Below are 26397 nucleotides of genomic sequence, written 5' to 3'. Positions count from 1 at the left end.
TAGTATTAGGGGTTAGGGGTTAGGGTGAGTAGTCTTAGGGGTTAGGGGTTAGAGTGACTAATCTTAGGGGTTAGGGGTTAGGGTGAGTAGTCTTAGGGGTTAGGGGTTAGGGAGAGTAGTCTTAGGGGTTAGGGGTTAGGGTGAGTAGTCTTAGGGTTTAGGGGTTAGGGTGAGTAGTCTTAGGGGTTAGAGTTTAGGGGTTAGGGTGAGTAGTCTTAGGGGTTAGGGGTTAGGGTGAGTAGTCTTAGGGGTTAGGGGTTAGGGTGAGTAGTCTTAGGGGTTAGGGTGAGTCGTCTTAGGGGTTAGGGTGAATAGTCTTGGGGTTAGGGTGAGTAGTCTTAGGGGTTAGGGGTTAGGGTGAATAGTCTTAGGGGTTAGGGTGAATAGTCTTAAAGGTTATGGGTTAGGGTGAGTAGTCTTAGGGGTTAGGGGTTAGGGTGAGTAGTCTTAGGGGTTCGGGGTTAAGGTGAGTAGTCTTAGGGGTTAGGGTGAGTAGTCTTAGGGGTTAGGGTGAGTAGTCTTAGAGGTTAGGGTGAGTAGTCTTAGGGGTTAGGGTGAGTAGTCTTAGGAGTTAGGGGTTAGGGTTAGGGGTTAGGGTGAGTAGTCTTAGGGGTTAAGGGTTAGGGTGAGTAGTCTTAGGGGTTAGGGGTTAGGGTGAGTAGTCTTAGGGGTTAGGGGTTAGGGTGAGTAGTCTTAGGGGTTAGGGGTTAGGGTGAGTAGTATTAGGGGTTAGGGGTTAGGGTGAGTAGTCTTAGGAGTTAGGGGTTAGGGTGAGTAGTCTTAGGGGTTAGGGGTTAGGGTGAGTAGTATTAGGGGTTAGGGGTTAGGGTGAGTAGTCTTAGGGGTTAGGGGTTAGAGTGACTAATCTTAGGGGTTAGGGGTTAGGGTGAGTAGTCTTAGGGGTTAGGGGTTAGGGAGAGTAGTCTTAGGGGTTAGGGGTTAGGGTGAGTAGTCTTAGGGTTTAGGGGTTAGGGTGAGTAGTCTTAGGGGTTAGAGTTTAGGGGTTAGGGTGAGTAGTCTTAGGGGTTAGGGGTTAGGGTGAGTAGTCTTAGGGGTTAGGGGTTAGGGTGAGTAGTCTTAGGGGTTAGGGTGAGTCGTCTTAGGGGTTAGGGTGAATAGTCTTGGGGTTAGGGTGAGTAGTCTTAGGGGTTAGGGGTTAGGGTGAATAGTCTTAGGGGTTAGGGTGAATAGTCTTAAAGGTTATGGGTTAGGGTGAGTAGTCTTAGGGGTTAGGGGTTAGGGTGAGTAGTCTTAGGGGTTCGGGGTTAAGGTGAGTAGTCTTAGGGGTTAGGGGTTAGGGTGAGTAGTCTTAGGGGTTAGGGTGAGTAGTCTTAGAGGTTAGGGTGAGTAGTCTTAGGGGTTAGGGTGAGTAGTCTTAGGAGTTAGGGGTTAGGGTGAGTAGTCTTAGGGGTTAAGGGTTAGGGTGAGTAGTCTTAGGGGTTAGGGGTTAGGGTGAGTAGTCTTAGGGGTTAGGGGTTAGGGTGAGTAGTCTTAGGGGTTAGGGTGAGTAGTGTTAGGGGTTAGGGGTTAGGGTGAGTAGTCTTAGGGGTTAGGGGTTAGGGTGAGTAGTCTTAGGGGTTAGGGTGAGTAGTCTTAGGGGTTAGGGGTTAGGGTGAATAGTCTTAGGGGTTAGGGGTTAGGGGTTAGGGTGAATAGTCTTAGGGGTTAGGGTTTAGGGTGAGTAGTCTTAGGAGTTAGAGGTTAGGGTGAGTAGTCTTAGGGGTTAGGGGTTAGGGTGAGTAGTCTTAGGGGTTAGGGGTTAGGGTGAGTAGTCTTTGGGGTTAGGGATTAGGGTGAGTAGTCTTAGGGGTTAGGGGTTAGGGTGAGTAGTCTAAGGGGTTAGGGGTTAGGGTGAGTAGTCTTAGGGGTTAGATGTTAGGGTGAGTAGTCTTTGGGGTTAGGAGTTAGGGTGAGTAGTCTAAGGGGTTAGGGTTTAGGGTGAGTAGTCTAAGGGGTTAGGGGTTAGGGTGAGTAGTCTAAGGGGTTAGGGGTCTGGGTGAGTATTCTTAGGGGTTAGGGGTTAAGGGTTAGGCTGAGTAGTCTTAGGGGTTAGGGGTTAGGGTGAGTAGTCTAAGGGGTTAGGGGTTAGGGTGAGTAGTCTTATGGGTTAGGGGTTAGGGTGAGTAGTCTTAGGGGTTAGGGGTTAGGGTGAGTAGTATTAGGGGTTAGGGGTTAGGGTGAGTAATCTTAGGGGTTAGGGGTTAGGGTGAGTAGTCTTAGGGGTTAGGGGTTAGGGTGAGTAGTCTTAGGGGTTAGGGGTTAGGGTGAGTAGTATTAGGGGTTAGGGGTTAGGGTGAGTAGTCTTAGGAGTTAGGGGTTAGGGTGAGTAGTCTTAGGGGTTAGGGGTTAGGGTGAGTAGTATTAGGGGTTAGGGGTTAGGGTGAGTAGTCTTAGGGGTTAGGGGTTAGAGTGACTAATCTTAGGGGTTAGGGGTTAGGGTGAGTAGTCTTAGGGGTTAGAGTGAGTAGTCTTAGGGGTTATGGGGTTAGGGGGTAGGGTGAGTAGTCTTAAGGGTTAGGGGTTAGTGTGAGTAGTCTTATGTGTTAGGGGTTAGGGTGAGTAATCTTAGGGGTTAGGGGTTAGGGAGAGTAGTCTTAGGGGTTAGGGGTTAGGGTGAGTAGTTTTAGGGGTTAGGGGTTAGGGTGAGTAGTCTTAGGGGTTAGAGGTTAGGGGTTAGGGTGAGTAGTCTTAGGGGTTAGAGGTTAGGGGTTAGGGTGAGTAGTCTTAGGGGTTAGGGGTTAGGGTGAGTAGTCTTAGGGGTTAGGGGTTAGGGGTTAGGGTGAGTAGTCTTAGGGGTTAGAGGTTAGGGGTTAGGGTGAGTAGTCTTAGGGGTTAGGGGTTTAGGGTGAGTAGTCTTAGGGGTTAGTTTAAGGGTTACGGGGTAGTTTAGGGGTTCCCAACATGTGGGTAGGTTCAAATCTACCTTCATAATTCCATTAATTTTTCAAACCAGCACCGGGTACCTTCAGATGAATTGTCTCATGTTCTGCCAAAGAGCGCTCTCGCTCTGCCACCTTTCACTGCCGATGCGGAACATCGGCGGACGATTGGATTGAGACACAGCCAATGCAAAAAATATATCTATCTTAAATTGATATCTGTACCATAAACAGATCTGTCTAGCTGAAACAGATCTCTCTAGCTGAAACGGATCTATCTAGCTGAAACGGATCTATCTAGCTGAAACCGATCTCTCTAGCTGAAACTGATCTCTCTAGCTGAAACAGATCTCTCTAGCTGAAACAGATCTATCTAGCTGAAACCGATCTATCTAGCTGAAACGGATCTATCTAGCTGAAACCGATCTCTCTGGCTGAAACTGATCTCTCTAGCTGAAACAGATCTCTCTAGCTGAAACGGATCTCTCTAGCTGAAACCGATCTGTCTAGCTGAAACTGATCTGTCTAGCTGAAACTGATCTGTCTAGCTGAAACTGATCTGTCTAGCTGAAACTGATATCTCTAGCTGAAACAGATATCTCTAGATTAAACTGACACATTTTGATAGGGATTTTTTCATTATGTTACTTAGATGGATGGGTTTAGGGTTAGGGTTCTTACCTGTTGGTCAAACAGAGTCCAGAACATGGGAAGGGGGATGTAGAGAAACAGAACCTTCAGCACCATCTTCACCTGGGCCACCAGCAATTTCTGGAGGAGAGGAGGAGGAAAGTGGAGGACGGGCAGGAGGAGGAGAGAGGAGAGAAGGAGGAGGAGAGAGGAGGACGGGAAGAGGAGAGAAGAAAGGAGAGGAGGAGGAGAGAGGAGGATGAGGAGGAGGAGGAGAGCAGAAAGGAGAGGAGGAGGAGAGAGGAGGCCAGGAGGAGGAGGAGGAGAGCAGAAAGGAGAGGAGGAGGAGAGAGGAGGATGAGAGGAGGAGGAGAAAGGAGAGAAGAAGGAGGAGGAGAGAGGAGGATGGGGAGGAGGAGGAGAGAGGAGAGGAGAAGGAGGAGGACGGGAGGAGGACGGGAGGAGGAGGATGGGAGGAGGAGGAGAAAGGAGAGAAGAAGGAGGAGGAGAGAGGAGGATGGGGAGGAGGAGGAAAGCAGAAAGGAGAGGATGAGAAAGGAGGATGGGAGTAGGAGGAGAGCAAAAAGGAGAGGAGGATGGGAGGAGGAGGAGAAAGGAGAGGAGGAGGAGAGAGGAGGATGGGAGGAAGAGGAGAGCAGAAAGGAGAGGAGGAGGAGAGACGAGGACGGGAGGAGGAGGAGAGAGGAGGATGGGAGAAGGAGGAGAGCAGAAAGGAGAGGAGGAGGAGAGAGGAGGATGGGAGGAGGAGAGCAGAAAGGAGAGGAGGAGGAGAGAGGAGGACGAGAGGAGGAGAGAGGAGGATGGGAGAAGGAGGAGAGTAGAAAGGAGAGGAGGAGGAGAGAGGAGGACAGGAGGAGGAGAGCAGAAAGGAGAGGAGGAGGAGAGAGGAGGATGGGAGGAGGAGAGCAGAAAGGAGAGGAGGAGAGAGGAGGATGGGAGGAAGAGGAGAGAGGAGGACGGGGAGGAGGAGGAGAGAGGAGAGAAGGAGGAGGAGAGAGGAGGACGGGGAGGAGGAGGAGAGCAGAGAGGAGAGGGGAAGGAGAGAGGACGGGAGGAGGAGAGAGGAGAGAAGGGGAAGGAGAGAGGAGGATGGGAGGAGGAGAGCAGAAAGGAGAGGAGGAGGAGAGAGAAGGAGAGCAGAGAGGAGAGGAGAAGGAGGAAGAGGAGAGGAAGGATTTATTAATGAGTTCTCTGTGTTGTAAACATCCTTCAGTTGACTTTCATTTTCAACAGTTTTATGAACTGCTAATTTGGTTGTGCTGGTTTTCCCATTGGCCGATGAACATGGCCCTACGTCATATTTCTCATGGGCCCAGTCCATCCAGTGTTCTCTCTTAGGGAACGTCTTGCTGCGATGTCTGAAGCGGTTCTTTATGGCAAACTAGAGAGGAGCGAAAGAACACGAAAACACTTAATAGCTCTGCTGAAAACCAGACATTGTTGTTGAATATCACATTCACTTCCTGTAGAGTTTCACATGGAAAGATATGACACTGTAAGTCTTCTACTGTCTGTATTTTATTACTGTCTCATCCCTTACTGTCTGAATGGTATTTGACTGTCTTAGCCCTTACTGTCTGTGTGTTATCTGACTGTCTAACCTCCTTACTGTCTGTGTGTTATCTGACTGTCTAACCTCCTTACTGTCTGTATGTTATTAGACTGTCTTACCCCCTTACTGTCTGTATGTTATTAGACTGTCTTACCCCCTTACTGTCTGTATGTTACTAGACTGTCTTACCCCCTTACTGTCTGTATGTTATTAGACTGTCTTACCTCCTTACTGTCTGTATGTTATTAGACTGTCTCATCCCTTACTGTCTGTATGTTACTAGACTGTCTTACCCCCTTACTGTCTGTATGTTATTAGACTGTCTTACCACCTTACTGTCTGTATGTTATTAGACCGTCTTACCCCCTTACTGTCTGTATGTTATTAGACCGTCTTACCCCCTTACTGTCTGTATGTTACTAGACTGTCTTACCCCCTTACTGTCTGTATGTTATTAGACTGTCTTACCTCCTTACTGTCTGTATGTTATTAGACTGTCTCATCCCTTACTGTCTGTATGTTACTAGACTGTCTTACCCCCTTACTGTCTGTATGCTACTAGACTGTCTCATCCCTTACTGTCTGTGTGTTATTAGTCTGTCTCATCCCTTACTGTCTGTGTGTTATTAGTCTGTCTCATCCCTTACTGTCTGTATGTTATTAGACTGTCTTACCCCCTTACTGTCTGTATGTTACTAGACTGTCTTACCCCCTTACTGTCTGTATGTTATTAGTCTGTCTCATCCCTTACTGAATGCTACTAGACTGTCTCATCCCTTACTGTCTGTATGTTATTAGACTGTCTCATCCCTTACTGTCTGTATGTTATTAGACTGTCTTACCCCCTTACTGTCTGCGTGTTATTAGACTGTCTTACCCCGATACACTTGCAGACCTCCAGCATAATGTTGCCTTTAGGAGCAGTCTTGTTGTACATGCCACTGCCCATAATGAACACGACTGTGGAAACACAGAAAGACGTCCACCTCTGTTAACTAGACAGAGACAGAGTTCAGATCAATACTGATGGTTGATAGAGGCAAGGAGAGGAAGGAAGCTCCTCCATGTAGTGGTAACAGTACTCACTGAGAGCCACCACCATGAGGGCTGCAGGGACGCCGAAGGCCAGAGGATAACACTTCTGTTGGGAGTGGATACCACACTCCTGACCTGGAGGAGGGAACACACATGCTTCTGGCTCACTGCGCTATTGGATGGAGGAACTGGCCCTATTGCACAGGCATAACCATAGTCAAGTCTGACCAGGCATTGTGTTAGTTTAGAGTTAGTAATGTAAAGTCTGACCAAGTATTGTGTTAGTTTAGAGTTAGTAATGTAAAGTCTGACCAGGTATTGTGTTAGTTTAGGGTTAGTAATGTAAAGTCTGACCAGGTATTGTGTTAGTTTAGAGTTAGTAATGTAAAGTCTGACCAGGTATTGTGTTAGTTTAGAGTTAGTAATGTAAAGTCTGACCAGGTATTGTGTTAGTTTAGAGTTAGTAATGTAAAGTCTGACCAGGTATTGTGTTAGTTTAGGGTTAGTAATGTAAAGTCTGACCAGGTATTGTGTTAGTTTAGGGTTAGTCATGTAAAGTCTGACCAGGTATTGTGTTAGTTTAGGGTTAGTCATGTAAAGTCTGACCAGGTATTGTGTTAGTTTAGGGTTAGTAATGTAAAGTCTGACCAGGTATTGTGTTAGTTTAGAGTTAGTAATGTAAAGTCTGACCAGGTATTGTGTTAGTTTAGGGTTAGTAATGTAAACTCTGACCAGGTATTGTGTTAGTTTAGGGTTAGTAATGTAAAGTCTGACCAGGTATTGTGTTAGTTTAGAGTTAGTAATGTCAAGTCTGACCAGGTATTGTGTTAGTTTAGAGTTTATAGTAGTCAAGTCTGACCAGGTATTGTGTTAGTTTAGAGTTTATAGTAGTCAAGTCTGACCAGGTATTGTGTTAGTTTAGAGTTAGTAGTAGTCAAGTCTGACCAGGTATTGTGTTAGTTTAGAGTTAGTAATGTAAAGTCTGACCAGGTATTGTGTTAGTTTAGAGTTAGTAATGTAAAGTCTGACCAGGTATTGTGTTAGTTTAGAGTTAGTAGTAGTCAAGTCTGACCAGGTATTGTGTTAGTTTAGAGTTAGTAATGTAAAGTCTGACCAGGTATTGTGTTAGTTTAGGGTTAGTAATGTAAAGTCTGACCAGGTATTGTGTTAGTTTAGGGTTAGTAATGTAAAGTCTGACCAGGTATTGTGTTAGTTTAGAGTTAGTAATGTAAAGTCTGACCAGGTATTGTGTTAGTTTAGGGTTAGTAATGTAAAGTCTGACCAGGTATTGTGTTAGTTTAGAGTTAGTAATGTAAAGTCTGACCAGGTATTGTGTTAGTTTAGAGTTAGTAATGTAAAGTCTGACCAGGTATTGTGTTAGTTTAGAGTTAGTAATGTAAACTCTGACCAGGTATTGTGTTAGTTTAGGGTTAGTAATGTAAAGTCTGACCAGGTATTGTGTTAGTTTAGGGTTATGGTCGTACCTCTGAGGATGGGTGTAATGACAGTAGACAGGAGAACAGGTATTGTGTTAGTTTAGGGTTAGTATTAGTCAAGTCTGACCAGGTATTGTGTTAGTTTATAGTTAGTAATGTAAAGTCTGACCAGGTATTGTGTTAGTTTAGAGTTAGTAATGTAAAGTCTGACCAGGTATTGTGTTAGTTTAGAGTTAGTAATGTAAAGTCTGACCAGGTATTGTGTTAGTTTAGAGTTAGTAATGTAAAGTCTGACCAGGTATTGTGTTAGTTTAGGGTTATGGTCGTACCTCTGAGGATGGGTGTAATGACAGTAGACAGGAGAACAGGTATTGTGTTAGTTTAGGGTTATGGTCATACCTCTGAGGATGGGTGTAATGACAGTAGACAGGAGACTACCAGCGTTGATTGACAGGTAGAAGATGGAGAAGAACGTGCTCCTCTGTTTCTCCTGGAGAATGTATGGACAGGAGGACAGGAGGACAGGAGACAGGAGGACAGGAAGACAGGAGACATGGACAGGAGGACAGGAGACAGGAGGACAGGAGGACAGGAGGACAGGAGACATAGACAGGAGGACAGGAGGACAGGAGACATGGACAGGAGGACATGAGGACAGGTGACATGGACAGGAGGACATGAGGACAGGTGACATGGACAGGAGGACAGGAGACAGGAGGACAGAAGGACAAGAGGACAGGAGACATGGACAGGAGGACAGAAGGACAAGAGGACAGGAGACATGGACAGGAGGACAGAAGACATGGACAGGAGGACAGGAGTACAGGAGACATGGACAGGAGGACAGGACACAGGAGGACAGTTGACATGGACAGGAGGACAGGAGACATGGACAGGAGGACAGGAGACATGGACAGGAGGACAGGAGGACAAGAGACATGGACAGGAGGACAGGAGACAGGAGGACAGAAGGACAAGAGGACAGGAGACATGGACAGGAGGACAGGAGACATGGACAGGAGGACAGGAGACATGGACAGGAGGACAGGTGGACAGGAAGACAGGAGGACAGGAGACATGGACAGGAGGACAGGAGGACAGGAGGACAGGGGACATGGACAGGAGACATGGACAGGAGGACAGGAGGACAGGAGACATGGACAGGAGGACAGGAGGACAGGAGACATGGACAGGAGGACAGGAGACATTTACAGGAGGATAGGAGGACAGGAGGACAGAAGGAGGACAGGAGACATGGACAGGAGGACAGGAGACATGGACAGGAGGACAGGAGGACAGGAGACATGGACAGGAGAACAGGAGGACAGGAGACATGGACAGGAGGACAGGAGGACAGGATACATGGACAGGAGGACAGGAGGACAGGAGACATGGACAGGAGGACAGGAGGACAGGAGACATGGACAGGAGGACAGGAGGACAGGATACATGGACAGGAGGATATGAGGACAGGAGGACAGGAGGAGGACAGGAGACATGGACAGGAGGACAGGAGGACAGGAGACATGGACAGGAGAACAGGAGGACAGGAGACATGGACAGGAGGACAGGAGGACAGGATACATGGACAGGAGGACAGGAGGACAGGAGTCATGGACAGGAGGACAGGAGGACAGGAGACATGGACAGGAGGACAGGAGGACAGGATACATGGACAGGAGGATATGAGGACAGGAGGACAGGAGGAGGACAGGAGACATGGACAGGAGGACAGGAGGACAGGAGACATGGACAGGAGGACAGGAGGACAGGAGACATGGACAGGAGAACAGGAGGACAGGAGACATGGACAGGAGGACAGGAGGACAGGATACATGTACAGGAGGACAGGAGGACAGGAGACATGGACAGGAGGACAGGATACATGGACAGGAGGACAGGAGGACAGGAGGACAGGAGACATGGACAGGAGAACAGGAGGACAGGAGACATGGACAGGAGAACAGGAGAACAGGAGAACAGGAGGACAGGAGACATGGACATGAGATCAGGAGGACAGGAGAACAGGAGGACAAGAGACATGGACAGGGGGACAGGAGGACATGAGACATGGACAGGAGACATGGACAGGAGAACAGGAGGACAGGAGAACAGGAGGACAGGAGACATGGACAGGGGGACAGGAGGACATGAGACATGGACAGGAGACATGGACAGGAGAACAGGTTTAGAACTGCAAACATCTGACCTTGGCATTTGTATCTAACCATAGCTAGCAGCACCATCTATCTGCTGGAGATTCAATGTGTTTAGATTAATCCACAATCAGCAACATGATGCTCTATAACCTTTGACCTAAATGCACCTTCCAGTAGGTAACCAGGGTTAATGGTTATTAAACAACCATCTGGGATGTGTTCTGCTGGATCAGCACTGATAATGACTGAAGTCACGTTGATAAACCATGCTGATCACTACTTCCTGAGTCTGGAGTCTACACTATTGTAATGACTGAGGTCAGTAGAGACAGACTCTAACCGAGGTCGGTAGAGACAGACTCAAAAATGGAGTCTACACTATTGTAAAGACAGAGGTCGGTAGAGACAGAATCTAAAATGGAGTCTACACTATTGTAAAGACCGAGGTCAGAGGTCAGTAGAGACAGACTCTAACCGAGGTCGGTAGAGACAGACTCTAAAAGAGAGTCTACACTACCTTATAGACCGAGGTTGGTAGAGACAGACTCTAAAATGGAGTCTACACCACTGTACTGACCGAGGTCGGTAGAGACAGACTCTAACCGAGGTTGGTAGAGACAGACTCTAACCGAGGTCGGTAGAGACAGACTCTAACCGAGGTCGGTAGAGACAGACTCTAACCGAGGTCGGTAGAGACAGACTCTAACCGAGGTCGGTAGAGACAGACTCTAACCGAGGTCGGTAGAGACAGACTCTAACCGAGGTCGGTAGAGACAGACTCTAACCGAGGTCGGTAGAGACAGACTCTAACCGAGGTTGGTAGAGACAGTCTCAAAAATGGAGTCTACACCACTGTATAGACCGAGGTCGGTAGAGACAGACTCTAACCGAGGTTGGTAGAGACAGACTCTAAAATAGAGTCTAAACTACCGTATAGACCGAGGTTGGTAGAGACAGACTCTAAAATGGAGTCTACACTACTGTATAGACCGAGGTCGGTAGAGACAGTCTCTAAAATGGAGTCTACACTACTGTACTGACTGAGGTCAGTAGAGACAGACTTTAACCGAGGTCGGTAGAGACAGACTCTAACCGAGGTCGGTAGAGACAGACTCTAAAATAGAGTCTACACTACCGTATAGACCGAGGTCAGTAGAGACAGACTCTAAAATGGAGTCTACACTACTGTAAAGACCGAGGTCGGTAGAGAAAGACTCTAAAATTAAGTCTACACTACAGTAATGACCGAGGTTGGTAGAGACAGACTCTAAAATGGCTGCTCCGCTAGCGTTACCAACCTGGTGGTCTTCAAACTGGTCTCCTCCAAAGGCAGCGACACAGGGTTTGATGCCCCCCGTCCCCAGAGCGATGAGGAACAGGCCAACCATAGACATGGCACTGAGGGGAGAGAACAGCACATCACTTATCAGTTCAACTAATGGAACTCATATCATAGCAGTTGAGTCAACATGAATTGACTAAGTTTACACAACTAAAATATTTTTACAATGCTGTTGTACAGGCTTATATACGGTGCCTTGCGAAAGTATTCGGCCCCCTTGAACTTTGCGACCTTTTGCCACATTTCAGGCTTCAAACATAAAGATATAAAACTGTATTTTTTTGTGAAGAATCAACAGCAAGTGGGACACAATCATGAAGTGGAACGACATTTATTGGATATTTCAAACTTTTTTAACAAATCAAAAACTGAAAAATTGGGCGTGCAAAATTATTCAGCCCCCTTAAGTTAATACTTTGTAGCGCCACCTTTTGCTGCGATTACAGCTGTAAGTCGCTTGGTGTATGTCTCTATCAGTTTTGCACATCGAGAGACTGACATTTTTTCCCATTCCTCCTTGCAAAACAGCTCGAGCTCAGTGAGGTTGGATGGAGAGCATTTGTGAACAGCAGTTTTCAGTTCTTTCCACAGATTCTCGATTGGATTCAGGTCTGGACTTTGACTTGGCCATTCTAACACCTGGATATGTTTATTTTTGAACCATTCCATTGTAGATTTTGCTTTATGTTTTGGATCATTGTCTTGTTGGAAGACAAATCTCCGTCCCAGTCTCAGGTCTTTTGCAGACTCCATCAGGTTTTCTTCCAGAATGGTCCTGTATTTGGCTCCATCCATCTTCCCATCAATTTTAACCATCTTCGCTGTCCCTGCTGAAGAAAAGCAGGCCCAAACCATGATGCTGCCACCACCATGTTTGACAGTGGGGATGGTGTGTTCAGTGTGATGAGCTGTGTTGCTTTTACGCCAAACATAACGTTTTGCATTGTTGCCAAAAAGTTCAATTTTGGTTTCATCTGACCAGAGCACCTTCTTCTACATGTTTGGTGTGTCTCCCAGGTGGCTTGTGGCAAACTTTAAACAACACTTTTTATGGATATCTTTAAGAAATGGCTTTCTTCTTGCCACTCTTCCATGAAGGCCAGATTTGTGCAATATACGACTGATTGTTGTCCTATGGACAGAGTCTCCCACCTCAGCTGTAGATCTCTGCAGTTCATCCAGAGTGATCATGGGCCTCTTGGCTGCATCTCTGATCAGTCTTCTCCTTGTATGAGCTGAAAGTTTAGAGGGACGACCAGGTCTTGGTAGATTTGCAGTGGTCTGATACTCCTTCCATTTCAATATTATCGCTTGCACAGTGCTCCTTGGGATGTTTAAAGCTTGGGAAATCTTTTTGTATCCAAATCCGGCTTTAAACTTCTTCACAACAGTATCTCGTACCTGCCTGGTGTGTTCCTTGTTCTTCATGATGCTCTCTGCGCTTTTAACGGACCTCTGAGAGTGCAGTGCAGTGCAGGTGCATTTATACGGAGACTTGATTACACACAGGTGGATTGTATTTATCATCATTAGTCATTTAGGTCAACATTGGATCATCCAGAGATCCTCACTGAACTTCTGGAGAGAGTTTGCTGCACTGAAAGTAAAGGGGCTGAATAATTTTGCACGCCCAATTTTTCAGTTTTTGATTTGTTAAAAAAGTTTGAAATATACAATAAATGTTGTTCCACTTCATGATTGTGTCCCACTTGTTGTTGATTCTTCACAAAAAAATACAGTTTTATATCTTTATGTTTGAAGCCTGAAATGTGGCAAAAGGTCGCAAAGTTCAAGGGGGCCGAATACTTTCGCAAGGCACTGTAGGATGTTGTGTTTGGGGTGCACAGCAGATGAACTCACACATGGAAGGTCATGTTGTCAGGGGTCCCGTCCCTGTCTGTGTCTGTGATGTCGTGTATGGCGCTTACTGCCATGACGACCTGTCCCACCGTATAGACGATGGATAAATAGACAATAGTCCTGGGGAGAGAGAGGAAAGAGAGAGAGGAGAGAGAGAGGAGAGAGAGAGAGGAGAGAGAGAGGAAAGAGAGTGGAGAAAGAGAGAGGAGAGAGAGGAGAGAGAGGAAAGAGAGAGAGGAAAGAGAGAGGAGAGAGAGAGAGGAGAGAGAGAGGAGAGAGAGAGGAGAGAGAGGAAAGAGAGAGGAAAGAGAGAGAGGAGAGAGAGAGAGGAGAGAGAGAGGAAAGAGAGAGAGGAGAGAGAGAGGAGAGAGAGAGGAAAGAGAGAGAGGAGAGAGAGAGGAGAGAGAGAGGAAAGAGAGCGAGAGAGAGAGAGGAGAGAGAGGAAAGAGAGAGAGGAGAGAGAGAGGAAAGAGAGAGAGGAGAGAGAGAGGAAAGGGAGAGAGGAGAGAGAGAGGAAAGAGAGAGAGAGGAGAGAGAGAGGAAAGAGAGAGAGGAGAGAGAGAGGAAAGAGAGAGAGGAGAGAGAGAGGAAAGAGAGCGAGAGAGAGGGGAAAGAGAGAGAGAGAGAGAGAGAGAGAGAGAGAGAGAGAGGAGAGAGAGAGAGAAGAGAGAGAGGAGAGAGAGAGGAAAGAGAGAGAGGAGAGAGAGAGGGAGAGAACAATTCGAAAACAAACCCAATCTTGATAAACTCCCATATCTACTGGGTTAAATTCCACAGTGTGCCATCACAGCAGCATGATTTGTGACCTGTTGCCACAAGAAACGGGCAACCAGTGAAGAACACACACCATTGCAAATACAACCCATATTTATGTTGATTTATTTTCCCTTTTGTACTTTAACCATTTGGACATCATTAAAACACTGTAAATATACATAATATGGAACTTTTGTGAGTATTATGTTTACTGTTCATTTTGTATTTAACTTTTCTATATTATCTATTTCATTTGTTTTTGCAAAGTAAAAAGTGTGTGAGGGGGAGAAAAACGAATGAAAGGGATTTACCAGGAGGGCAGACAACTACAAGCGAGGGAACTACAATCCCCAGATATCCTATAGAAGATCAGATAATATGTGGATGTACTGGGTTTGGACTCACTTGAACTTCCCCAGCCAGGAGTCTGCCACTATGGCCCCCAGTATAGGAGTCAGGTAGCAGAGAGCGATGAAGGTGTGATAGATAGAGGTGGCCAGGTCATCATCCCACTTCAGGAAATACCTGAAGTACAGGACCAACACCGCTACGGGGGGACAACAGAACCACTCAATATGTCCATCTACAGGACTAACACCGCTAGAGGAGACAACAGAACCACTCAATATGTCCATCTACAGGACCAGTCCTTAACATTGGTCAATGAAATGTAACTACCAAAGACTTATTTACATTCTGTAGTAAACACTGCTATTTGTCAACATAGAGAGGTGTGATTGGCTCAGCTCTCTGCTATTTGTCAACAGAGAGAGGTGTGATTGGCTCAGCTCTCTGCTATCTGTAAACATAGAGAGGTGTGATTGGCTCAGCTCTCTGCTATCGGTCAACATAGAGAGGTGTGATTGGCTCACCTCGCATGCCATAGTAGGAGAAACGTTCACAGAACTCATTGACCACGATGAAGAAGATACTGAGAGGATACCCGCACACATCCACCTGGACACAGAGTAGCAGACACATTTGGAGTTGACCTTTATTTGACCAAATCAAATCACATTTTATTTGTCAAATACACTTGTTTAGTAGACGTTATTGCGGGTGTAGCGAAATGCTTGTGTTTCTAGCTCCAACAGTGCAGTAATATCTAACTATTCACAACAACACACATAATACACTCAAATCTAAAAGTAAAAGAATGGAATTAAAAAATATATAAATATTAGCACGAGCAATGTGGGAGTGGCATTGACTAACACACAGTAGAATAGAATACAGTATATACATATGAGATGAGTAGCAGTATGTAAACAGTATTAAAGTGACTAGTTAATAAATACAGTAGAATAGAATACAGTAAATACATATGAGATGAGTAGCAGTATGTAAACAGTATTAAAGTGACTAGTTAGTAAATACAGTAGAATAGAATACAGTATACACATATGAGATGAGTAGCAGTATGTAAACAGTATTAAAGTGACTAGTTAGTAAATACAGTAGAATAGAATACAGTAAATACATATGAGATGAGTAGCAGTATGTAAACAGTATTAAAGTGACTAGTTAGTAAATACAGTAGAATAGAATACAGTAAATACATATGAGATGAGTAAAGCAGTATGTAAACAGTATTAAAGTGACTAGTGTTCCATTATTAAAGTGTTGTGTCGTCTGCAAACTTGATGATTGAGTTGGAGGCGTGCTTGGCCATGCAGTCATGGGTGAACATGGAGTACAGGAGGGTGCTGAGCACTCACCCTTGTGGGGCCCCTGTGTTGAAGATCAGCGAAGTGGAGATTATGTTTCCTACCTCCAACACCTGGGGGCGGCCCGTCAGGAAGTCCAGGACCCAGTTGCACAGCAGGGTGGGATTGAGACCCAGGGCCTCGAGCTTAATGATGAGCTTGGAGGGTACTATGGTGTTGAATGCTGAGCTGTAGTCAATAAACAGAATTCTTACATAGGTATTCGTCTTGTCCAGATGGGATAGGGCAGTGTGCTGCTCAATGGCAATTGCATCGTCTGTGGACCTGTTGGGGCGGTATTCAAACTGAAGTGGATCTAGGGTATCAGGTAGGGTGGAGGTGATATGATCCTTAACTAGTCTCTCAAAGCACTTCATGATGACAGTATTGAGTGCAACGGGGTGATAGTCATTCAGTTCAGTAATCTATGACTTCTTGGGTTCAGGAACAACGGTGGCCATCTTGAAACATGTGGTGACAGCAGACTGGGATAGGGAGAGATTGAATATGTCCGTAAACACTCCAGCCAGCTGGTCTGGTCATGCTCTGAGGACGCGGCTAGGGATGCCGTCTGGGCCGGCAGCCTTGCGAGGGTTAACACGTTTAAATGTCTTAAATGTCGGTGTCCGTGATGTGACTGGTCTTCCCTTTGTAATCCGTGATTGTCTGTAGACTGGTCTTCTCTTTGTAATCTGTGATTGTCTGTAGACTGGTCTTCCCTTTGTAATCCGTGATTGTCTGTAGACTGGTCTTCTCTTTGTAATCTGTGATTGTCTGTAGACTGGTCTTCTCTTTGTAATCTGTGATAGTCTGTAGACTGGTCTTCCCTTTGTAATCCGTGATTGTCTGTAGACTGGTCTTCCCTTTGTAATCTGTGATAGTCTGTAGACTGGTCTTCTCTTTGTAATCTGTGATAGTCTGTAGACTGGTCTTCCCTTTGTAATCTGTGATTGTCTGTAGACTGGTCTTCCCTTTGTAATCTGTGATTGTCTGTAGACTGGTCTTCCCTTTGTAATCTGTGATTGTCTGTAGACTGGTCTTCCCTTTGTAATCTGTGATTGTCTGTAGACTGGTCTTCTCTTTGTAATCTGTGATTGTCTGTAGACTGGTCTTCCCTTTGTAATCCGTGATTGTCTGTAGACTGGTCTTCCCTTTGTAATCCGTGATTGTCTGTAGACTGGTCTTCCCTTTGTAATCTGTGATTGTCTGTAGGCTGGTCTTCCCTTTGTAATCCGTGATTGTCTGTAGACTGGTCTTCCCTTTGTAATCTGTGATGTTCTAGACTGGTCTTCCCTTTGTAATCTGTGATTGTCTAGACTGGTCTTCCCTTTGTAATCTGTGATTGTCTGTAGGCTGGTCTTCCCTTTGTAATCCGTGATTGTCTGTAGACTGGTCTTCCCTTTGTAATCCGTGATTGTCTGTAGACTGGTCTTCCCTTTGTAATCTGTGATTGTCTAGACTGGTCTTCCCTTTGTAATCTGTGATTGTCTGTAGGCTGGTCTTCCCTTTGTAATCCGTGATTGTCTGTAGACTGGTCTTCCCTTTGTAATCTGTGATTGTCTAGACTGGTCTTCCCTTTGTAATCCGTGATTGTCCGTAGACTGGTCTTCCCTTTGTAATCCGTGATTGTCTGTAGACTGGTCTTCCCTTTGTAATCCGTGATTGTCTGTAGACTGGTCTTCCCTTTGTAATCTGTGATTGTCCGTAGACTGGTTTTCCCTTTGTAATCCGTGATTGTCTGTAGACTGGTCTTCCCTTTGTAATGCGTGATTGTCTGTAGACTGGTTTTCCCTTTGTAATCCGTGATTGTCTGTAGACTGGTCTTCCCTTTGTAATCCGTGATTGTCTGTAGACTATCGTTTTTACCTTGAAGTCATTCAAAGAGACAAGCTGTTGGAATTTCATGGCTATAGGTAGACACGAGGACAGAGATGAGACAGGTACCTGACAGACTGCTGCAACACTGGTCACTTTAATAATGTTTACATACTGTTTTACCCACTACATATGAATATACTGTATTCTAGTCATGGTCCATCCTGCTGTCCACTTCATATGTATATACTGTATTCTAGTCATGGTTCATCCTGCTGTCCACTACATATGAATATACTGTATTCTAGTCATGGTTCATCCTGCTGTCCACTTCATATGTATATACTGTATTCTAGTCATGGTTCATCCTGCTGTCCACTACATATGTATATACTGTATTCTAGTCATGGTTCATCCTGCTGTCCACTACATATGTATATACTGTTTTCTAGTTCATCCTATATAACTACTGTTGTCCACTTCATATGTATATACTGTATTCTAGTCATGGTTCATCCTATATAACTACTGCTGTCCACTTCATATGTATATACTGTATTCTAGTTCATCCTATATAACTACTGCTGTCCACTTCATATGTATATACTGTATTCTAGTCATGGTTCATCCTATATAACTACTTCTGTCCACTTTATATGTATTTACTGTATTCTAGTCATGGTTCATCCTATATAACTACTGCTGTCCACTTCATATGTATATACTGTATTCTAGTCATGGTTCATCCTGTATAACTACTGCTGTCCACTACATATGAATATACTGTATTCTAGTCATGGTTCATCCTGCTGTCCACTTCATATGTATTTACTGTATTCTAGTCAAAAATTTGGAGATTTCCATACCCAACTACAACATTTTCCGTCAACATAGAACTGCCAAAGGGGGAGGAGTTGCAATCTACTGCAGAGATAGCCTGCAAAGCTCTGTCATACTTTCCAAGTCTATGCCCAAACAGTTCGAACTTCTAATTTTAAAAATGAATCTCTCCAGAAATAGTCTCTCACTGTTGCCACCTGTTATAGACCCCCCTCAGCTCCCAGCTGTGCCCTGGACACCATATGTGAATTGATTGCCCCCATCTATCTTCAGAGTTCGTTCTGTTAGGTGACCTAAACTGGAATATACTTAACACCCCAGCAGTCCTACAATCTAAGCTAGATGCCCTCAACCTCACACAAATTATCAAGGAAATCACCAGGTACAACCCTAAATCCGTAAACATGGGCACCCTCATAGATATTATCCTGACCAACTTGCCCTCCAAATACACCTCTGCTGTTTTCAATCAGGATCTCAGCGATCACTGCCTCATTGCCTGCATCCGCTATGGGTCCGCGGTCAAACGACCACCCCTCATCACTGTCAAACGCTAAAACACTTCTGCGAGCAGGCCTTTCTAATTCACCTGGCCCGGGTATCCTGGAAGGATATTGACCTCATCCCGTCAGTCGAGGATGCCTGGTCGAACTTTAAAAGTAATTTCCTCACCATCTTAAATAAGCATGCCCCATTCAAAAACTGTAGAACTGAGAACAGATATATCCCTTGGTTCACTCCAGACCTGACTGCCCTTGACCAGCACAAAAACATCCTGTGGCGGACTGCAATTGCATCGAATAGTCCCCGCGATATGCAACTGTTCAGGGATGTCAGGAACCAATACACGCAGTCAGTCAGGAGAGCAAAGGCTAGCTTTTTCCTCCCAACCCCGGCCAACAGCTCCGCACCCCTCGTAGCTACTTGCCCGAGCCTCCCCAGTTTCTCCTTCACCCAAATCCAGATCGCAGATGTTCTGAAAGAGCTGCAAAACCTGGACCCGGACAAATCAGCTGAGCTAGACAATCTGGACCCTCTCTTTCTAAAATGATCCGCCGCCAATGTTGCAACCCCTATTACCAGCCTGTTCAACCTCTCTTTCGTATAGTCCGGGATCCCTAAAGATTGGAAAGCTGCCGCGGTCATCCCCCTCTCAAAGGGGGTGACACCCTTGACCCAAACTGTTACAGACCTATATCCATTCTGCCCTGCCTTTCTAAAGTCTTTGAAAGCCAAGTTAATAAGGATATGGCAGACATACGCCCCCTTTGGAGAGATTGGGTACCCCTAGTAAACTGGAAAAAAAATCTGTCAAAAATTGCTAATATATGCAAATAAAAATTATTATTGGATAGAAAACACTCTAAAGATTCTAAAACCGTTGGAATTATGTCTGTAAGTATAGCAGAACTCACAGGGCAGGCATTCTTCCAAACTAGTTTTTGTGGCCATGAAAGTTGGAGCAACTTTGACGTCATGGCCCCCACCCTTCCCAACCAGTTATGATTCTGGGGACACTTTCTATCTCTATCTCTATCTCTAAATGTCCTCTTTCAGTAGAGCATTGAATCGTTCAAATCGCGCGAGAATTGACCCTATGGGAGTGAAATTAGTGCGTGCCACGAGAGAATAGGCTGTGCGTATGGGCGCGAATTGGTCCCAGCCATTCCTTTGTTCCAGCACTCAGGAGAAGGGCAGACGATGGCCGATTGAATTGAAGTTTGTTTTGCGTGTCTAAAACATCATAAAGCTTGCTTTTGCACTTAGTTTGACCTGTTTAGTCGACATATAATATGTAATTTTGAAGTTTTGATGCGCAACTTTTCCGGACCAGAGGACGTTTTGGGTGCATTTCAGCTGATGTTATTAGCAGTAGCTAATACAAAGACGCAAGACTTGAAACCAAACGATGTATTGGGTAAGTATGAAGCCTTCCAGAACATTCTGAACGAAGACCATCGAAGGTAAGGGAATATTTATGCTTAAATCTGTGTTTCTGTTGACTCCAACATTACGTAGAAATGTAGCTTGGAACTGAGCGCTGTCTCAGCATATGGAATAGTGTGCGATTTCTGTAACGTTAAAAATAAATCTAACACAGCGGTTGCATAAAGAAGCAGTGTATCTTTCTAACTATATGTAGAACATGTATATTTAGTCAAAGTTTATGATGTCTATTTACGTTATCTTGCCGCGCTACATAGATTTCCTGCGGGCATTTTTGAGTAATTTCTGAACGTGAACTCACTGTAAATGGACATTTATGGATATAAATGGCATATTATTGAAAAAAAAAAAATGTACTGTGTAACATGTCATATTACTGTCATCTGATGAAGATTTTCAAAAGGTTAGTGAGCGATTTATTTTTTAATCCTGCGTTTGTTGATTGCATGTTTTGGCTATTCAAATGAGCTGTGTCTGGTGGTGGTTTTACATATATATGTGCTATGTTTTCGCCGTAAAACATTTTAGAAATCTGACTTGCTGGCTAGATGAACAAGGTGTTTATCTTTCATTTGAGCTATTGGACTTGTTAATGTGTGGAGGTTAAATATTTTTAAGAATATTTTTGCGTTCCATGCGCCACCGTTTCAGCTGAACGTGGGAGGGTTGATTCCCAATTGGGAACCAGTATCGTAGACAGGTTAATAAACAGATCAGTGACCATTTTACTGTTGGAGCTAGAAACACAAGCATATTGTTATGTATTACTGTACTGTTGGAGCTAGAAACACAAGCATATTGTTAGGTATTACTGTTGGAGCTAGAAACAAAGGCATATTGTTAGGTATTGCTGTTGGAGCTAGAAACACAAGCATATTGTTAGGTATTACTGTTGGAGCTAGAAACACAAGCATATTGTTAGGTATTACTGTACTGTTGGAGCTAGAAACACAAGCATATTGTTAGGTATTACTGTACTGTTGGAGCTAGAAACACAAGCATATTGTTAGGTATTGCTGTTGGAGCTAGAAACACAAGCATATTGTTAGGTATTACTGTACTGTTGGAGCTAGAAACACAAGCATATTGTTAGGTATTACTGTACTGTTGGAGCTAGAAACACAAGCATATTGTTAGGTATTACTGTTGGAGCTAGAAACACAAGCATATTGTTAGGTATTACTGTACTGTTGGAGCTAGAAACACAAGCATATTGTTAGGTATTACTGTTGGAGCTAGAAACACAAGCATATTGTTAGGTATTACTGTACTGTTGGAGCTAGAAACACAAGCATATTGTTAGGTATTACTGTACTGTTGGAGCTAGAAACACAAGCATATTGTTAGGTATTACTGTTGGAGCTAGAAACACAAGCATATTGTTAGGTATTACTGTACTGTTGGAGCTAGAAACACAAGCATATTGTTAGGTATTACTGTTGGAGCTAGAAACACAAGCATATTGTTAGGTATTACTGTACTGTTGGAGCTAGAAACACAAGCATATTGCTAGGTATTACTGTTGGAGCTAGAAACACAAGCATATTGTTATGTATTACTGTTGGAGCTAGAAACACAAGCATATTGTTAGGTATTACTGTTGGAGCTAGAAACACAAGCATATTGTTAGGTATTACTGTACTGTTGGAGCTAGAAACACAAGCATATTGTTAGGTATTACTGTTGGAGCTAGAAACACAAGCATATTGTTAGGTATTACTGTTGGAGCTAGAAACACAAGCATATTGTTAGGTATTACTGTTGGAGCTAGAAACACAAGCATATTGTTAGGTATTACTGTACTGTTGGAGCTAGAAACACAAGCATATTGTTAGGTATTACTGTTGGAGCTAGAAACACAAGCATCTTGTTAGGTATTACTGTACTGTTGGAGCTAGAAACACAAGCATATTGTTAGGTATTACTGTTGGAGCTAGAAACACAAGCATATTGTTAGGTATTACTGTACTGTTGGAGCTAGAAACACAAGCATATTGTTAGGTATTACTGTTGGAGCTAGAAACACAAGCATATTGTTAGGTATTACTGTGCTGTTGGAGCTAGAAACACAAGCATATTGTTAGGTATTACTGTTGGAGCTAGAAACACAAGCATATTGTTAGGTATTACTGTACTGTTGGAGCTAGAAACACAAGCATATTGTTAGGTATTACTGTACTGTTGGAGCTAGAAACACAAGCATATTGTTAGGTATTACTGTTGGAGCTAGAAACACAAGCATATTGTTAGGTATTACTGTACTGTTGGAGCTAGAAACACAAGCATATTGTTAGGTATTACTGTTGGAGCTAGAAACACAAGCATATTGTTAGGTATTACTGTACTGTTGGAGCTAGAAACACAAGCATATTGCTAGGTATTACTGTTGGAGCTAGAAACACAAGCATATTGTTATGTATTACTGTTGGAGCTAGAAACACAAGCATATTGTTAGGTATTACTGTTGGAGCTAGAAACACAAGCATATTGTTATGTATTACTGTACTGTTGGAGCTAGAAACACAAGCATATTGTTAGGTATTACTGTTGGAGCTAGAAACACAAGCATATTGTTAGGTATTACTGTTGGAGCTAGAAACACAAGCATATTGTTAGGTATTACTGTTGGAGCTAGAAACACAAGCATATTGTTATGTATTACTGTACTGTTGGAGCTAGAAACACAAGCATATTGTTAGGTATTACTGTACTGTTGGAGCTAGAAACACAAGCATATTGTTAGGTATTACTGTTGGAGCTAGAAACACAAGCATCTTGTTATGTATTACTGTACTGTTGGAGCTAGAAACACAAGCATATTGTTAGGTATTACTGTTGGAGCTAGAAACACAAGCATATTGTTAGGTATTACTGTACTGTTGGAGCTAGAAACACAAGCATATTGTTAGGTATTACTGTTGGAGCTAGAAACACAAGCATATTGTTATGTATTACTGTATTGTTGGAGCTAGAAACACAAGCATATTGTTAGGTATTACTGTTGGAGCTAGAAACACAAGCATATTGTTAGGTATTACTGTTGGAGCTAGAAACACAAGCATATTGTTAGGTATTACTGTACTGTTGGAGCTAGAAACACAAGCATATTGTTAGGTATTACTGTACTGTTGGAGCTATAACCTGCACTTGCGATGAATAGTGATAACAGAATGATAGACAGTGAGAATACAGAGTAGGGAATAGAGGAGTGAATAGAGTAGGGAATAGAAGAGTGAATAGAGGATGGAATAGAGGAGTGAATAGATTAGGGAATAGAGTAGGGAATAGAGGAGGGAATAGAGGAGGGAATAGAGGAGGGAATAGAGGAGGGAATAGAGGAGGGAATAGATGAGGAAATAGAGTAGGGAATAGAGGAGGGAATAGAGGAGTGAATAGAGGAGGGAATAGAGGAGGGAATAGAGGAGGGAATAGAGGAGGGAATAGAGGAGGGAATAGAGGAGGGAATAGAGGAGGGAATAGAGGAGGGAATAGAGGAGGGAATAGAGGAGGGATAACAGAATGATAGACAGTGAGAATACACGTAAAACTGGACTTTATAATAGAATAGAGGAGGGAATAGAGGAGGGAATAGAGGAGGGAATAGAGGAGGGAATAGAGGAGGGAATAGAGGAGGGATAACAGAATGATAGACAGTGAGAATACACGTAAAACTGGACCTTATAATCATGCATGTTGGTACTTACATCAGATATTTTCTTAAAGACAGCTTTGAGTGAAACTGCAAGTTGATGAGAAAAGATAAACAACCCAGGGAAAGAAGGAGAGAAAGAGAGATGGCATGAAAGGCGTGGGTGTCTGGTTCTTACCTTTCTTTTGGGCTTCTTCACATCGATGTCTTTGTCTGTCAGGGAAAAATAAAGAGTTCATGACACAATCATGATGACGGTTCAGTGTTACATAGAACGCCAACGAAGAGTGTGGTTGGTAGATACCTTTGTTTAAAGGTGGATTCCACCTCATCATATACCAATACAGCAATGGCTGCTCACATTCAAGGAAATAGTTTAGGGAGTTCATTATATATATATATATTGTATTGTATGAATCCTATAAATGGAAATAATACAAAATGAATGTGGGAAAATTCAATCACGCAAATTGACCAAACACCTAATCAATGATAAAACGATCCAAAATTATCATTCTTCAGTACAGCAAAAATATAATTAGCATTAATTAATAGAATTAATAGTTAACAAATATTTGTCTTTTTTTGCCAAGTCAATTATTATAAATAGGTAATTCATTCGGGACTGAATGCATTTCATGTTTGTCCTGGTTATATTGTCTACATTAAATTCTGAAAGAAACATTTAGAAAAATTCCCAAAGATGCTGTGATCCCCTGGGAGAGGATGGAGTTGTATCCAGTATTCTCCTCTCACCCACCTGTCATGGCTGAGTTGAGAAGACTCCTTGTCCTCCTTCTGTTTAATATCCTTCACAAGGTATATGGAGTATAAATGGTTAGTATATCAGGAAGTATCTCCCTCTGAGCCCGAGGAAGACTCTGCATGGGGCTTTTGTAACCTGTCCCCCAGCAGAGCCCTCACCTCCCACAATGCACCTCCCACTGGACTGTGCCCTGTCTTTATGGTGCCTTGTGCCACAACACCAGAGGAGAGGTGGGACAGGTCAAATATGGGGGCGGGAGTCAGGAGGCAGAGATACAGGTACAGAACTATATTGAACAGAATAAGCTGCCCGTCAATAATTACTGTATGACTTGAATGAATTTGATTTGATTTGAATTTGATTTGAAGGAGAGACAGAGAGAGGCGAGAGAGAGAGAGAGGGTACAGAGAGAGAGAGATACAGAGAGATAGGATAGACAGAGAGAGAGATAGAGACAGCGAGATAGACAGAGACAGAGAGAGGCGAGAGAGAGAGAGGGGACAGACAGAGAGAGAGAGAGGGGACAGACAGACAGAGAGAGAGAGAGAGAGAGAGAGAGAGAGAGGGGACAGATAGAGAGAGAGATAGGAGAGAGAGAGAGAGACAGAGACAGAGAGAGAGAGAGAGGGGGGACAGATGGAGAGAGAGAGAGATACAGAGAGATAGGATAGACAGAGAGAGAGAGAGAGAGAGACCCAAACAAACACAAACACACCCTACAGAGCCCCAGGACAGCAGCACAATTAGACCCAACCAAATCGTGACAAAACAAAAAGAGAATTACTTGACACATTGGAAAGAATTAACAAAAAAACAGAGCAAACTAGAATGCTATTTGGCCCTAAACAGAGAGTACACAGCGGCAGAATACCTGACCACTGTGACTGACCCAAACTTAAGGAAAGCTTTGACTATGTACAGACTCAGTGAGCACAGCCTTGCTATTGAGAAAGGCCGCCGTAGGCAGACATGGCTCTCAAGAGAAGACAGGTGCTCACTGCCCACAAAATGAGGTGAAAACTGAGCTGCACTTCCTAACCTCCTGCCCAATGTATGACCATAGTAGAGAGACATATTTCCCTCAGATTACACAGACGCACAAAGACTTTGAAAACAAATCCAATTTTGAAAAACTCCCATATCTACTGGGTGAAATTCCACAGTGTGCCATCACAGCAGCAATATTTGTGACCTGTTGCCACGAGAAAAGGGCAACCAGTGAAGAACAAACACCATTGTAAATACAACCCATATTTATGCTTATTTATTTTATCTTGTGTCCTTTAACCATTTGTACATTGTTAAAACACTGTATATATATAATATGACATTTGGATTGTCTTTATTGTTTTGAAACTTCTGTATGTGTAATGTTTACTGTTCATTTTTATTGTTTATTTCACTTTATATATTCACTTTATATATTATCTACCTCACTTGCTTTGGCAATGTTAACACATGATTCCCATGCCAATAAAGCCCCTTGAATTGAAATGAATTTAATTGACAGAGAGATAGACAGAGACAGAGAGAGGCGAGAGAGAGAGGCGAGAGAGAGAGAGAGAGAGAGAGAAAGAAAGACAGAGAGATAGACAGAGACAGAGAGAGGCGAGAGAGAGAGAGAGAGAGAGAGGGGGAAAGAGAGAAAGAGATAGAGAGGATATATATAGAGAGAGATGTGATAAAGGACTACCTTTAGGGGTGTGTACTGAATCCTCTCTAAGATATTATCAGACAGGATCTAGGGCTTTAAATGACTATACTGTATCCTCTCTAAGATATTATCAGACAGGATCTAGGGCTTTAAATGACTAAACTGTATCCTCTCTAAGATATTATCAGACAGGATCTAGGGCTTTAAATGACTATACTGTATCCTCTCTAAGATACTATCAGACAGGATCTAGGGATTTAAATGACTATACTGTATCCTCTCTAAGATATTATCAGACAGGATCTAGGGCTTTTAATGACTATACTGTATCCTCTCTAAGATATTATCAG

General features: G+C 43.8%; 1 protein-coding gene across 1 annotated transcript in view; it reads right to left on the bottom strand.

The window, feature by feature from the left end:
* The window catches only part of LOC118950607 (solute carrier family 15 member 1-like), a 63665-nt gene extending 39144 nt beyond the window's left edge, over nucleotides 1–24521 (bottom strand). The window contains exons 1-11 of the mRNA XM_036973781.1: nucleotides 24388–24521; nucleotides 23806–23840; nucleotides 14543–14627; nucleotides 14076–14217; nucleotides 12915–13034; nucleotides 11011–11110; nucleotides 7953–8043; nucleotides 6169–6252; nucleotides 5960–6042; nucleotides 4825–4911; nucleotides 3561–3650 (exon numbers count right to left, since the gene is read on the bottom strand). Of these exons, the coding sequence (XP_036829676.1) occupies nucleotides 3561–3650; nucleotides 4825–4911; nucleotides 5960–6042; nucleotides 6169–6252; nucleotides 7953–8043; nucleotides 11011–11110; nucleotides 12915–13034; nucleotides 14076–14217; nucleotides 14543–14627; nucleotides 23806–23840; nucleotides 24388–24394 (924 nt within the window). The 5' untranslated portion in view covers nucleotides 24395–24521. The remainder of the gene's footprint in view (nucleotides 1–3560; nucleotides 3651–4824; nucleotides 4912–5959; nucleotides 6043–6168; nucleotides 6253–7952; nucleotides 8044–11010; nucleotides 11111–12914; nucleotides 13035–14075; nucleotides 14218–14542; nucleotides 14628–23805; nucleotides 23841–24387) is intronic.
* Between the last annotated feature and the right edge of the window lie 1876 nt (nucleotides 24522–26397).

Source organism: Oncorhynchus mykiss, unplaced genomic scaffold, assembly GCF_013265735.2.
Source record: "Oncorhynchus mykiss isolate Arlee unplaced genomic scaffold, USDA_OmykA_1.1 un_scaffold_316, whole genome shotgun sequence".
Lineage (NCBI taxonomy): Eukaryota > Metazoa > Chordata > Actinopteri > Salmoniformes > Salmonidae > Oncorhynchus > Oncorhynchus mykiss.
Note: the sequence above shows the minus strand (reverse complement) of the source record. Positions and strands in the feature narration are given on the sequence as shown.